The sequence below is a fragment of the Lactuca sativa genome, chromosome 9, assembly GCF_002870075.4.
Source record: "Lactuca sativa cultivar Salinas chromosome 9, Lsat_Salinas_v11, whole genome shotgun sequence".
Taxonomy (NCBI): Eukaryota; Viridiplantae; Streptophyta; class Magnoliopsida; order Asterales; family Asteraceae; genus Lactuca; species Lactuca sativa.
The window spans coordinates 95,380,339-95,394,368 of record NC_056631.2 but is presented as its reverse complement, the minus strand read 5'-3'; the positions used below and the strand labels follow the sequence as shown (position 1 = coordinate 95,394,368).

The following is a 14,030-nucleotide window of genomic DNA, read 5'->3' as shown; positions in this document are numbered from 1 at the left end:
GTCCCACAGTAGCCCCGAGATGCATGGCTGTTCTGTGATCAGATATGTTGTGGCATGTTATGCGTGTATGGTATAAGTGGTTGGTATTTTGGGGATATATCACTAAGCTATCGGGCTTACAGTTGTGGTTTTATGTTTTTCAGGTTCTTCAGAGACCGTGGCAAGGCGAAGGCGTGATTGTACCGCTCCTCATGATTTTGTAGTAATGTGATTCTGGGAATACGCTAAATGTTTTGTATTGAAAACCTTTTTGTAATGATTTAATGGAATCGAGTTGTTTTTGAAAAAATTTAAATTGGTTGTATTTTTCGGTCGTTACATTTTGAATTTGATATGATTTTAAGATTTTATTTGATGTGTGTTGTTTTTTATTTGTAACTCTCTATTTTTCATTTAATTATTTAGAAACAAGATTAAGGAATAATATGAACAATGATATAATTTAAGTTGAACTTTTAAGATGTGATAAATGAATTAAATAAATAATATGTATTATATAGATTTAAATAGATAAATTAATAGTTACAAAAAAATATAACATTTAATTTTCGAGCTAGAAATTTTGGACTTTTAGCCGAAATAAAGTTTTAATTAAAAACAAATAAATTGATTAAATAATTGAAATGCAATAATAATAATAATAATAATAATAATAATAATAATAATAATAATAATAATAATAATAATAGTAATAATAATAATCTTATGTTTAAGTGATATTTATATTATACTATAATAATTTTTTGTTCCATTTGATAGCTTCTGTTTAGGAAAGTGTTAAATGGGAAAGTTTTGTGACTAAGAAAATAAACCATATTGATTGATGACAAAATTGCAAAAATGATCATTGTGGTATGCATTTTTTTGGGGTTTTAGTCCAAACCACAACTTTTTTGGCTTCATGGTCCTTTTGGACTAGTTTGTATGTGAAAATAGTCTATCCTAAAATTAAAATGACTATAATACCCTTAGGGTATTTGTTTTTCATTTTTCTTTAATTTTTTTAAATTTAATATTTATTTATTTTAACAATTAAAAAATAATAAATGACCTCTCTCTCTCTCTCACACACACACATGCACACACATCTGGTCGAATCCTCCTTCATCTTCACTGCCTCCCTCCACCCCCTTCAATCGCGACTTGAATCTCTTCCCTTAATCTTCATCGTCGATTTTGCATCTTCTTCATTCCCTCTACATCGCCCATCTGCTTCAGTACTTAGTATCAATGGAATATAATCAACCCCAAATTATCTCTTTGTTCCCTAAATATCTCTCCAAGACTGTGACTCCTACGACGATCCTTCCAAGCCGATTGTTGCCTGCCTAATCATCTCCAATGCCTCTCTCTACGAGGTACAAAAACCACCTCCAAAGACATTGAACCCACATATCCACCGCCTTCCCTTCCTATCAGCAACCCTAAATTATATCTGAGGACAGTGGAATGTAAAGGCTCAATCTCTCTCTCTCTCTCTCTTTCTCTATCTCTCTCTCTCTCTCTCTCTTTTTCTTTTTTCTCTCCATTTACTTCCTTTATAGTGCGCCTTTCTTTTTATATGTACAGATTATTGAATGGCATATTTAATTGCATATTAAAAACAATGATGGTGGTGTTACTGGTGGTTTATATGGAAAGGGTGCTTGCTAGTCGCGTCTTTTGCGAAGAAAGTCAACCTCGCATAGTGGTTTGAAGGTGATGTTGAACATGGGATATTCTTGTGGTGTTCTTTGGGTTGTACAAAGAGATATATTGGCCCATTCCTACATGGGATACCTCTTCTTTGTGTTTTTGTATGTTTCCTAACAAAAGGAATAATGATGTTGGGAATGCAGGCAGAGCAGCGGTGATATATGATTACGAAGACGAAGATATGATGATGGATATGGTGGTGAATCTGCCCCAAATTCAACGTAGGCTTCAAACTTAGCAGTGTCTTTTAATTTTAATTATTGTGTGTGTTTTTTTTGGAAGAAAGAAGATCAGATAAACAAGAAAAATAAGAGAGAGAGAGAGAGAGAGATGGGACCCAAATTAATTAACTATTTTCTTTTTTCTTTAAATTAAAATGAAAAAGCATAAAAAGTATATCAGAAAGGGCATTTTAGTCTTTTCAATTTTCTGAGGGACCAAAATCACAACCAAACATGGTGAAAATGACCACAAAACCAAAAAAGTCGGGGTTTGGACTAAAACCACAAAAAACTGCATACCACAAGGACCATTTTTGCAGTTTCATCTTGTTTGATTGTACATTTTTCTGACTGTGGTGAATGATGAAAAATAACCATATTACCCTGTTATTCTATACAATGGTGGATGAAATTGCTGAATAATTATAAAACCATACAAATTGTCATACAAAATCAAAATTACACAATAACCATTTAAAAATCCAAATACAAATTCTCATACAAAGTAATTAAACACAAATTAATTAAAATCCAAACAGAATGTCGATTAGGCTGTTTTTAGTTTATTGTTTTTCAAGTTGATGTTACGTTGTTATTCTTTCTAGCTGTTTTAGTTTTTTTTCTTGGTTTTTTTTAACCCAATGTGTGATTCTTGACCCGATTTATGTCTGATACTGGTGGGATGGATGTGATTTTTTTAAATAAATTAGGATAATGGTGGTGTTGTCCAAAAAAAGAACTAAACTAATAAAAATAAATTAAAGGAAAATAGTAATACAATAAACTAATATTTATTAATATATAAATATTATATATTATAAATAATGTTTATTAATATATAAAAATCCAGTAAAAAGTAACGATCCAATAAAAAAGAAATTAAACATTTATTAAAAAGAATTAATATCCAAGAAAGAAAGGGCGAGGTTTGGGGCACAATTATCTTTCCAACCCATTCAACAAAAAATATATGATTTTGTGACTATTATATTCAGTTTAGCCCTATACCCCAGTTTTTAATCTACTCATAAATTAAATTTCATTAACGAAAAAAGACAAGTTATCAACTATTATATTCGGTTTAGCCCTATCATCCGGTAAACCTTTAATTAACCGGTTACCCAAGCTAAATCGTCTTTAGTACCCACTAACAACCATCTCCGTCACTTCTCTATAAAAACCCCTCCGTAAAAGCACTTCCTCGCAAACCCTAAATCAGAAGAAACAATCGGTAAGAAAATCAAAACAAAATCCAAGCGGTACTCCATTATCTTGTAACCTGAGTTGTTTCCTTTAAAATATTTCGATTAATGTTTGTTTTATATATCATTGACGTGGAGTTGAATGAGTTTTTCAAAATGAAACAATGAATTGGATGCAAATATGAGTTTTGGGAGACTTTAAGTTGAATACGTTTTGGACAATTGTCAAGTCAACTGTTGTAGGTATATTCCACTGAATTGCACGACATAATAATTATAATATTCATATTGACGTCCCTGGTAATTAATAAAGTTTATTTATACATTATTAATAATACATATTTTATTGTTAATATTAATGTATTTCTATTAAAATTAAAATATGAAAGTGTTTGACTAAATGGTGATAAATGAAAATAAACTTTTTTGTTTATAATAGTTGTGTTTGGTAAAAAAAAGTTGATAAATGTGTCTTTCTAATATATTTTTGTTTAACATTAATAATAATAAAAGAAAAAAAGAATAGGCTCCGTCGATTTTATGAATATCATAATTTTATTAATTTTCTATGTAAAGATTGATCAACTAGGTGCGCCCGAGATGACCACATATTGCCTAAGATATAATCGAAAATTAATATGATCTTAATCAAAATATATATATACACACACACGAAACTAATCAAAAAAATAAAAACAACAATTATGATAGTTTATAACCATTCTACTTTTTAACTTAAATATGAGAAAATATATTTTAGACATTATAATATAAATAATAAAAGATATAAAATAATGATTAAAAACTGAAATTATAGAATTAAAAACATTATATAAAAATTAATTAATAATAGATAAAGAAAAAAAAAAGTTGATGCGCGCAGGACCCTATAACCTTTATAATCTTTTATTCATTAAATACTAGTTTATAACCCGTGAGAACCATGCTTATAAAATTAATTAAACTTTTATAATAAATAATTATAATTATTAATCAGTTATTTTAAATAAGTCATTTTAAATAAATTATTAATTAAGAGATATATATCAAAATTTTAAAGTTATTATAACTTCAAATTTTACATATAATTAGAAAATATAAATTTGAATTTTGAAATGAGTTACTTAATATATCTACATGACACATGACATAATATTAATGAAAAGTTGTATTAGAGTGACATTTGACAAAAGGAAATTAAAACTATTCATTTATTAGAATAAGGATGTGTGAGTTATATTTTTTTTTCTATTTTTTATATTTGACTTTGGTATTAGTGGTGATGACTAAGGGTCTGTTTGTTTGCATCTTAATACCTCTTAATAAGGGGTGGGTCTGAATCTTTAAGATTCAGATCGTTTGTTTATCTCTTAAATTTTGGTTTGAATATGAATTTCAGCACTTACCGAATCAGATTTCAAATTCCATCTGCAAAAATAAAAGATGTGTTATGCCCTTGACCCAAAAACACGTTCTCTTTCTCGCCCCTTCTCCTCCTTCTCACCCCAATTCTTATCCCTCACTGATCTCCAATAATCACCGTCTGCTTCCTCCGATCTACAACACCACCGCCGCCAATTTCGTCGCCCCGCCTCCGCCATCTGTTGCAACGACATAGACCTCCACCTATCTAAAACGATGCCAACCTCCGGTTGTAGGTAACGTTTTTGTCATTTTTTCCCTGAAAATCGAATAACAATAGTTATAAACTTGGTTTTTGCTGTTTTTTCTGGAATGTGTTGTTGATTGTCGGCGTCTTCTCTACCTCCAGTGATTGTTGCGCCTCCAGAAGTTTTGCCTCCCACATTCCCTCTTTCTGAAAGTTGATGTTATAGTATATGATATTTGATAAATCTTAAATGCTGATATGGCTTGATTTCTAAAATATAAGTTGATGATCTTGCTGATTTTATTAATTTCTGAAATGTATGTGAATGTATAGTTGAAATTTGTTGCTGAAATTTATTGAGTTTGTGTTTGTTTGTTGAACTATATTGCTGAAATTTGTTGCCCATCTTGCTGATTTGTGCTAAATTATTGCTGAAATGGAATTATGAAATCAAAATATATGTGTATGTATAACTGAAATTGAATTAATGTGCTGAAATTGAATTCATTTGCTGAATTTATTTTTTATGGGATTTGTTTATTTGGGTCTTTTTTTTAATGGGTTATGATTAGTGATTAGTTGGTAAGATGATGGTTCAAGATCATGTTTGCCAATTTGATGGGTTTCATCACATATGTTTTTAAGGCGTGGTTTCGGTGGTTACGAAAATAGGAGGAAGGAAGAGAAAACATGTTTTTCCCAAAATGACCTTGTGTTAAAAGGAAGAAAGATGATTAGAAAAAAGCTGGAATGAAGTGAGGGAATTGGTGAAATGGGAGGAAGGAAGAGAAAACATGTTTCCCCATTTGTGAGAGTTTATGTTTGTATGTAATTAGAGAGATACGAAACATGCATGCCTAAATAGATTTATGTTTAATTTATGGTTGATTTGAATTTATGTTTGATTTTGATATATGTTTAATTTGGATTTTATGCAGTTTTTATATCTTTTTATAATTATTTATGAAGTTGATTTGGTTATTATATAAACAAAAACCTTGAATTCAGCAAAAAATAATATAAAAAGGTAAAATGGTCATTTTTATCATTCAATATTGTAATTTAGAGGTTCCAACCAAACATCATTTCAAAATTCAGATCTTAAAAATTTAGACCCTCTTAGAAATTCAGACCACTTAAAAATTCAGATCTTAAAGATTCAGATCTTGCCAAACAGCCCCTAAATGATTAGTGGTTTTAAGAGGTGTATTTAGAATCCCCCAATAAATGTCATCCACAATGAATTACTTCAAAATTTATAAATACAACATTGATCATCAAAATTAGGTTGATGATGTTTGAGTACATTTAATGATCACCAAATACGGTGATCGGTATATAGATACTTGTGTTTGGCGTATTTAATATACAAACCTTTTCAATGGTTATATTATATAATTCATGTATGTTCAGTAATTTTTTGATTTTAATCTCATTGGTATCCACACTTATGTGATATATAGAGCTATTTCGAACTAACCTGAATTCAATTCATATAGACATATCACCTAGCTCAATATACAACAAAACAAACCATATCGATGCCTTTGATTTTTTTTTGAAACGACCAATTTTATTAAAAAAACTCACCCAAGACAGTAAGAAACTACAGGGGAGAAAAGGAGGATATCGATGCCTTTGATACTCGAATATAAATTGTGATATATACACTAAAGTCCCAATATTTTCATCGATCTGACAATAAAGTCCTAAATTTTATTTTTTTGACAGTAAAGTCCAAATTACCGGCAATTTTTGACACTTTTACCCTTTTTTCCCGGTTAGCCGGTAATTAGGATTTTTTAGTCAAAAAAAATAAAGTTTAGGACTTTCTTGTCAAATCGTTGAAAATATTGAGAATTTAGTATATATATCATTTTTTGTTAGAAATTTAATGGTATGATACTCTTTAAGCATAAGAGTTATTGAAACATTCTCTAGTTAGCTAGATCCTATTAAAATCTTTAACATTTGCTTATTGTTAAATCGTTCTTTTAATCTCAACAAACCGACATTGAAAAAAATAGAGATAATCAAGAAATAAAGAATGAACCAATGTTGTGTTGACTTTTTGCAGTCCCAAAAAATGGAGAAATACGAAAAAAAAAAAAACAAAATTGCCCTTCTTTCCCTTCTCAACATTCACACCCTTTTGACTAAGCATATGTTGTTTGTGTTTGTATAATCTGCTCCCACTTTTTAGTTCAAGATTTGGCGGCGAAGCAAGAATAAACTTTTACAAGGGTGAAAATACATGTAAAACTTTCTTCTTATTTCGCCACCAAATCTTGAACTAAAAAGTGGGGATAGATTATACAAACACAAACAACACATACCTAGTCAAAAGGGTGTGAATGTGGATAAAGGAAAGAAGCACAATTTCGTTTTTTTTTTTTTTTTTTTTTTTCCAGTTTCTTATTTCTCCATTTTTGGGACTGCAAAAAACCAACACAAGCCTGGTTCTTTCTTTCTTTCTTGATTATCTCAATTTTTTTCAATGTCGGTTTGTTGAGATTAAAAAAACGATTTAACAAGAAGCAAACGTTAAAGATTTCAATAAGATCTAGCTGAGTAGAGAATGTTTCAATAACTCTTATGCTTAAAGAGTATCATACCATTAAATTTATAACAAAAAAATGATATATACACTAAATTCCGAATATTTTCAACGATTTGACAAAAAAATCATAAATTTTATTTTTTTGACAGTAAAGTCATAATTGACGATTTGACAAGAAAGTCCTAAACTTTATTTTTTTGACAAAAAAATCTTAATTGCCAGCTAACCGGAAGAAAATGATAAAAGTGTCAAAAATTACCAGTAATTTGGACTTTACTGTAAAAAAAAAAAAATTTAAGACCTTTATATCAAATCGATGAAAATATTAAGTTTTTAGTGTATATATCCCAATATAAATTCTAACAAACTCATACAAAATGTATACACGTGAACGATATTTATAAGTTACTCTTTAAAAATTATAACAATAATGCACGTGGCGTTCGGGTAACTAGTAAATCTTTTAGTGAAGTCCAGCGAACTGTGAAAACAGAAAGCATTGATATCTCTATCACCAACCCTCAAGTCTCAGCCCCAAAGCCTCACTCCATCGAGGTCAACGCACAGTTCTCCGATCTTCCCCCCCCAAAATGTCCACCAAATTCCCCTCTCTAAACCCTAGCCAACTACTACTGTTCTTCACCCTTCTCTCCGTATTTCTATATCTGCCACCAATCATTAATTCACGAACCATACGAACAGTCGATTCTTCTTCACACTTCTCCGACGATTCATCCGTCACTTATCTATGGCCGCTGCCGTCGGAATTTACCTCCGGTAATGAAACGCTCCTGGTGGATCCTAGTCTATCTCTCTCCCTCTTCGGCAATGGCGGAAATTCTGTTATCGTCAGAGAGGCGTTTGAGAGATACAGAACGATTATATTTAAGCACGTTGGTAGCTCCAAGTTTGGAACGAGGGATTTAGGTTATGATATTGGTAAACTTTCTGTCATTGTTCATTCAGACGATGAAGAGGTGAGTTTTTCTAATTTTGGTGGAAGTGCAGTAGCTTAAGTTAAAAGATTTTCCAGGAAGTGAATTGTTTGCTGGTTGAATTTGTTTTAGCTTCAACTTGGTGTTGATGAGAGTTATACTTTGTTGGTGGCTAAGAACCATGCTCTTTCGATTGTTGGAGAGGTTACCATTGAGGTAAATATGTGTGTGTCTGATGAGAGTTACACTTTGTTCTTGGATTTGTCTAGCATTTTAGTTTAAATTGGTACATGATTTATCTACAAACTACAATCAAACCTTTCTTTTATTTTGATTCAATGCAGGCAAACACAGTTTATGGTGCCTTGCGCGGATTAGAGGTATGAACACAACAATTCATAGTTATGTTGTAAGTTTGTACATTTCTTATATGGATGTATGATATGGCAAAATAACATCATCATGAAGATTGAAGAAGAGCCAGCTAATTGTTTAATACTTTAATTCAACCCAATGATTGTCTTTCATATTGTTTCTTTGTATACATTTTTCTTATATTGCAGACATTCAGCCAATTATGTGGTTTCGATTATGGAACTAAAAGTGTACAAATATACAAAGCTCCATGGTTTATCAAAGACAAACCCAGATTTGCTTTTCGTGGGCTTTTACTTGGTATGTTACAATTCTTTTCAAATTCAAATGTGTGATGTATCTTTAATCTTTGTTAGTTTTGTTATATTTTCTGAAGTGTGCTGATAATATATGACAAATTGACAATGATGTTTACCTTCTTCAACAGATACTTCAAGACACTATTACCCAATTGACATAATCAAACAAATAATTGAATCTATGTCATACGTTAAACTTGTAAGTCACTATTATCCATTTCTTCATTGTAATTTTCATTAAATACATGTATTTCTGACATTGTGAATTTTGTTCAGTAGAATGTTCTACATTGGCACATCATAGATGAAGAGTCATTTCCTCTAGAAGTTCCTGCATATCCAAAGCTATGGAAAGGTTCATATACAAAATGGGAGCGATATACTGTTGAGGATGCATATGAAATAGTCAAGTAAGACACTTAACATACTTCTTTGGCTTTCATATGTCGACTCCTATATCCTCTTTTCAATGGATGCATGTCTTTTGTTCTTATTACTAAAGTTTGTTTTTTTTTGTTTCATATCTCCTTACTTTAAAGCTTTGCAAAAATGAGAGGTACTCTACTCTACTCTTTCATCTTTTACTTCTTTAAGTTTGAAAAATTCATTTATGAATATTTTATTAGTTTTATATTGAATTTAGGTATTAATGTAATGGCGGAGATCGATGTTCCTGGTCATGGAGAATCATGGTAAATGTTGTATATTACTTTTACTCTGTATTTTCTTCTTTAAATTTATGATCTTATTATGAATTTATTCTCTTTGAATCTATGATCTTATAATAACTAGTTTATTGGTGATAAATAAATTATGTGTTTTTACATGCAGGGGTATAGGATATCCTGATCTTTGGCCTTCAACTTCCTGTAAAGAACCTTTAGATGTTTCAAAGAACTTCACTTTTGAGGTTCTTTCTGGAATTTTACAAGGTTAAGCCCTATGAATCATATATGTTATAATACAATCAAGGATTAAGAAACACAAAGATAAAGTCTCTGTTTATTTTATTTATTTATCCATTATGCACTTAATATTATGAATTTTTCAGACATGCGAGAGATATTTCCCTTCGAGCTCTTCCATTTAGGAGGTGATGAAGTCAATACTGGTTAGTAAATTTTCCTTCTAATATTAAAGACTTTAACATAATATTAAAATTAGTTTTAGTTATCTTATTTGACTTACATGTGCAGATTGCTGGAACAATACCCCACATGTGAAGCAATGGTAAATCATTTATCTTTATTAATCAACAATTTATATGCCTAGAAACATTTTTTAGGGTTTAGGGTATTTTAGGGTTTTATATAATATAATTTGTTCGATCCTTATATAGGCTTAAGGAAAACAATATGACAACAAAGGATGCATATCAGTACTTTGTGCTTCGAGCTCAAGAAATAGCCATATCAAAAAACTGGACTCCAGTCAATTGGTACTATGTTTTTTTTAATACTAATTTTAGTAATATAAGACAAATTTCAGGAAATGACGAGTTTTTATTTTATAATTTAAACAGGGAAGAAACATTCAACACGTTTCCCGAAAAGCTTAATCCACGAACCGTTGTGCATAACTGGTGAAAATTCTGATTCGGGATTTAATTTTTTTTTGCTTTATAATTTATTTTAATGAGGTTCATGAGAAGGGTGTAAAATGTAAATTATGTCATAGGTTGGGGGGTGGAGTGTGTCCAAAGGTGGTAGAACAAGGGCTGAGATGCATATACAGTAATCAAGGGTTTTGGTATCTTGATCATCTGGATGTCCAATGGGAAGGTGTTTATGATGCTGAGCCACTTGAAGGGATAACTGATGCTGCTGAGCAGACACGTGTCCTTGGTGGAGAAGTTTGTTTGTGGAGTGAGACTGCGGACCCCTCAAATGTTCAGCAGACAATATGGCCTCGTGCTGCAGCTGCTGCAGGTATGTTACTTAGCATTTTCAAACTTAGGGGTAAATAAGTAATTTCACTTACAATCTTTTGTTTTGCATGATATGATATGATATGATATGATAGAGCGGTTGTGGACCTCAAAGGAAGCTGCACCAAGAAGCAACACCACGGGGGGGATGACATTGACCAGGTTGGAATACTTCAGGTGTCTGCTGACTAGGCGTGGGGTCCAGGCTAGCCCTGTAACAAACTTCTATGCACGGAGCCCTCCCATTGGTCCAGGCTCATGCTATGCCCAGTAACTAACTCAGTATGTGGACCCCATGCTTTGCTGCTTCCCGGAGTTGTATATATATTTATCATTGGTCCACGAATCACAGATAGCCAGGTGGACAAAGGTGATTTGGTGTCGAAGTGAAACTGAAAATTTCAAATATTGTATCTCTGTTTTGTTATTGTTGTTGTTGTGGGTGATGATGATGTGGAATGTGTGTGTAATGGTTATGTTGATTTTTTTTTTTTTTTTTTTTTTTTTTGTGAATTTGAATTTTCTTCTGGGTATACCGGAAGAATTTGAGGAGAAATGTATGCATGAAATTTGGTGTTTGAGAAATAAGCTTTACAACAAATTTGAGGTATTGAGCTTCCCCAATTTGTGAATATGCTATTGCTTTTGTGGATCTTTGAATTGTTTTAGTTTTTTTTTGGTTTGATTCAAATTTTAAACCTAGAAATTATCCATAATGACAGAATAGACAAACATATATGTATTCAAAAATTTTGTTTAAATTACTTTCGAAACAATCGAAATAGTTTTTCGTTCAAATTTTGGTGGTTGGTTTCAAGCTTCATATGTAAATACTTTAACGAAAAAATGTATCCTTAATTAATTTCATCTTCCACATTACATTCTTTGAATTTCAACAAAGCCTACTGAAATTAAATGTAGAAGGAATTTTGTCGGTACATATACTAAAAAAATTGGGATAACACACTCGTAGGGAATATAGTTTAGATTGTGTACACATTTAGTCACTTGTGTTTATTTTTGTACACATTTAATCATTTATGTTTTTTTTTGTATATATTCAGTGGCTTATGCTTTTCATTTTGTACACATATGACCATTATGTTTGATGGTCATATGTGTACAAAGGCAAAAACATAAGGAACTAAACGTTTACAAAACATAAATGACTAAATATGTATAAAAACAAATATAACTGTGCACACAATCTAAACTATGTTACATTTTTAGTGCATTATCCCAAAAAAAAATTAGTTGTATGTTTTTCAGATATTGTTCTTGTTAGAGTGCAGCAGATAAGAAGATGCACTAACTAATCAAATCTAAGAAAAAAGTATTTTCAGCATCCAAATACAAACTTTGGCCTTGATCTCTTTATTGTAATTGATCATATACTTGGACTTTAGTAAATATTATGTTTTAATTTAGCTTACAAATTCATTGCAGTTAAGGGAGTCTTTGTTGCTTACAAACTTTTTCCTTTGTGGAGGTGCTTATCAGTTTTAAGATTTATGTCAGGAAACATCAATCTAAGACCATATAAACAACTGGATTCGTATTTTAAATACGGAAAAATCTTAATTAGACAATTACCTCTCTCATCATCAACATGATAATTTTTGTAATTAAGTGTGAAGGAATTTTGATTTCCAGTCATTTTTTAAAGTTATCTTTCATGATGATATGAAATTCCTTGCACTTCTTGCATTTAACCCAATTTCAATCATGAGGTGTATGCAGTGTGGCTAAATATCATGGCTGATTTGACAAAATTTGTTGATCAAACATTAGAATCTGTTATTGCAGGTATGAGGAGAGACGAAAACATCGTGATCTTTCTTGATATAAGGAAAGCTATTTGAAGGTGGTCACATTTTTTAAATTATTCTGCATCGTATACTCTCTGGTTCATGAGAGTTGCAATAAGTAAGATTAGTTATGGAATTTAAGGTGAAATAATGGTATTTTCTTTTTTGAGCCAGGTTATTAATTATTAGTTAGACAAATATTCTATTTGTTTATATTAAAATTATTCTTTTTTCATTGTATTCATTAGGGCTTAGGAGGAGAAGGATTTTTCTGAAATCGATGAAATGTCGGATCACCTTGAAGGATTGTGTAATCACTTTACGAAATATAATAGTTGGACCCTATGCATGATTATATGAAATCCAGATTACAAGGATAATCTCTCAAGGAACAAGCTTAAATCAATGCATTGATATGAAACCACAAACTAGGGTTTTATAACTTTTCAAATTCTTGTGATTGCCAAAGATAGGATCAATTAACATTAAATGTTGATTTTATCAAGGTGCGAAGGCGCATCCTCCTTGAAACATTGTAATTTGATTTATTCGTAAAAAAATTAAAACTCTTTATTATTTTAATTGTGATACTAATTTTTAAATTTTCAACACAAATTTGCTAATTTAAAAATGGTATAAAATGTCAAAGAAACTAATAAAATGTCCAAAGACTATTATTCTAGATTAAACCGGATTTTTTTTTACTTAAATAACAACACAAATAATTGAATAAACATTAAATCAAAATTACATATAACTAAAAACTATATAAATTTACAGATTACATTATCTTAGAAACAATGATTGGTATTTCAAAAAACCATCATGATGAAAAACAAAAACGATTAAAAGTAGTAACTTTTATATCATTTAACTATAAGGATAAAGGATAAACAGAATTACACATGATGTTATTCATTTTTAACCAACGAGTTAAGAATATTAAGATAATGTATTTTGATATAAATACTTATCTTGAAGAATGTTAATTTGTATTTAATTTTGTTAATAACATTAAAATTAATGCATTATGTTATTACCATCGCTTTCAAATTTTTAATTTTCAACTTTATAGTATAGAATTTTTAATTTTCAACTTTATAGTATGTCTTTTTAATCAAATACTTGAAAATAATAAAATTTATACCAATTTTTTATTTTAATATAAAATAATTATTTGATACATTTAGTGACAATAAATTAGTTACTTTTTACAATATAATTATTTATAAAGTTTTTTGTTATTATTTTATTATGCAACGCATACACATTCATATCTAGTTTAACTTGTTAAATAACAAAATTAAAGACTTAGTTACTAAGTTATAACTTATCACAAAATTTGTTTATGTTGTTCTTCGATCAAAGTCCAGATTTATCGTAAACTGAAACAGCCCAA

General features: G+C 30.2%; 1 protein-coding gene across 1 annotated transcript; it reads left to right on the top strand.

The window, feature by feature from the left end:
- Window positions 1–7,786: 7,786 nt before the first annotated feature.
- LOC111895244 (beta-hexosaminidase 1) lies at window positions 7,787–11,477 on the top strand. The gene is made up of 15 exons (XM_023891335.3): window positions 7,787–8,264; window positions 8,355–8,438; window positions 8,567–8,602; window positions 8,786–8,897; window positions 9,025–9,095; window positions 9,176–9,306; window positions 9,436–9,452; window positions 9,540–9,588; window positions 9,728–9,828; window positions 9,948–10,007; window positions 10,093–10,126; window positions 10,236–10,334; window positions 10,419–10,478; window positions 10,574–10,824; window positions 10,919–11,477. The coding sequence occupies exons 1-15, from the start codon at window positions 7,878–7,880 to the stop codon at window positions 11,095–11,097; spliced, it is 1,671 nt and encodes a 556-aa protein (XP_023747103.1). The 5' UTR covers window positions 7,787–7,877; the 3' UTR covers window positions 11,098–11,477.
- The last annotated feature ends 2,553 nt before the right edge of the window (window positions 11,478–14,030 follow it).

Excerpts from the sequence above, each read along its gene's own strand:
- LOC111895244 (XM_023891335.3), top strand. The coding sequence starts at position 7,878 with ATGTCCACCAAATTCCCCTCTCTAAACCCTAGCCAACTACTACTGTTC. Across the intron at positions 8,603-8,785 it reads GTGCCTTGCGCGGATTAGAG|ACATTCAGCCAATTATGTGG; the intron begins GTATGAACACAA and ends CTTATATTGCAG. Across the intron at positions 10,335-10,418 it reads AACTGGACTCCAGTCAATTG|GGAAGAAACATTCAACACGT; the intron begins GTACTATGTTTT and ends TAATTTAAACAG.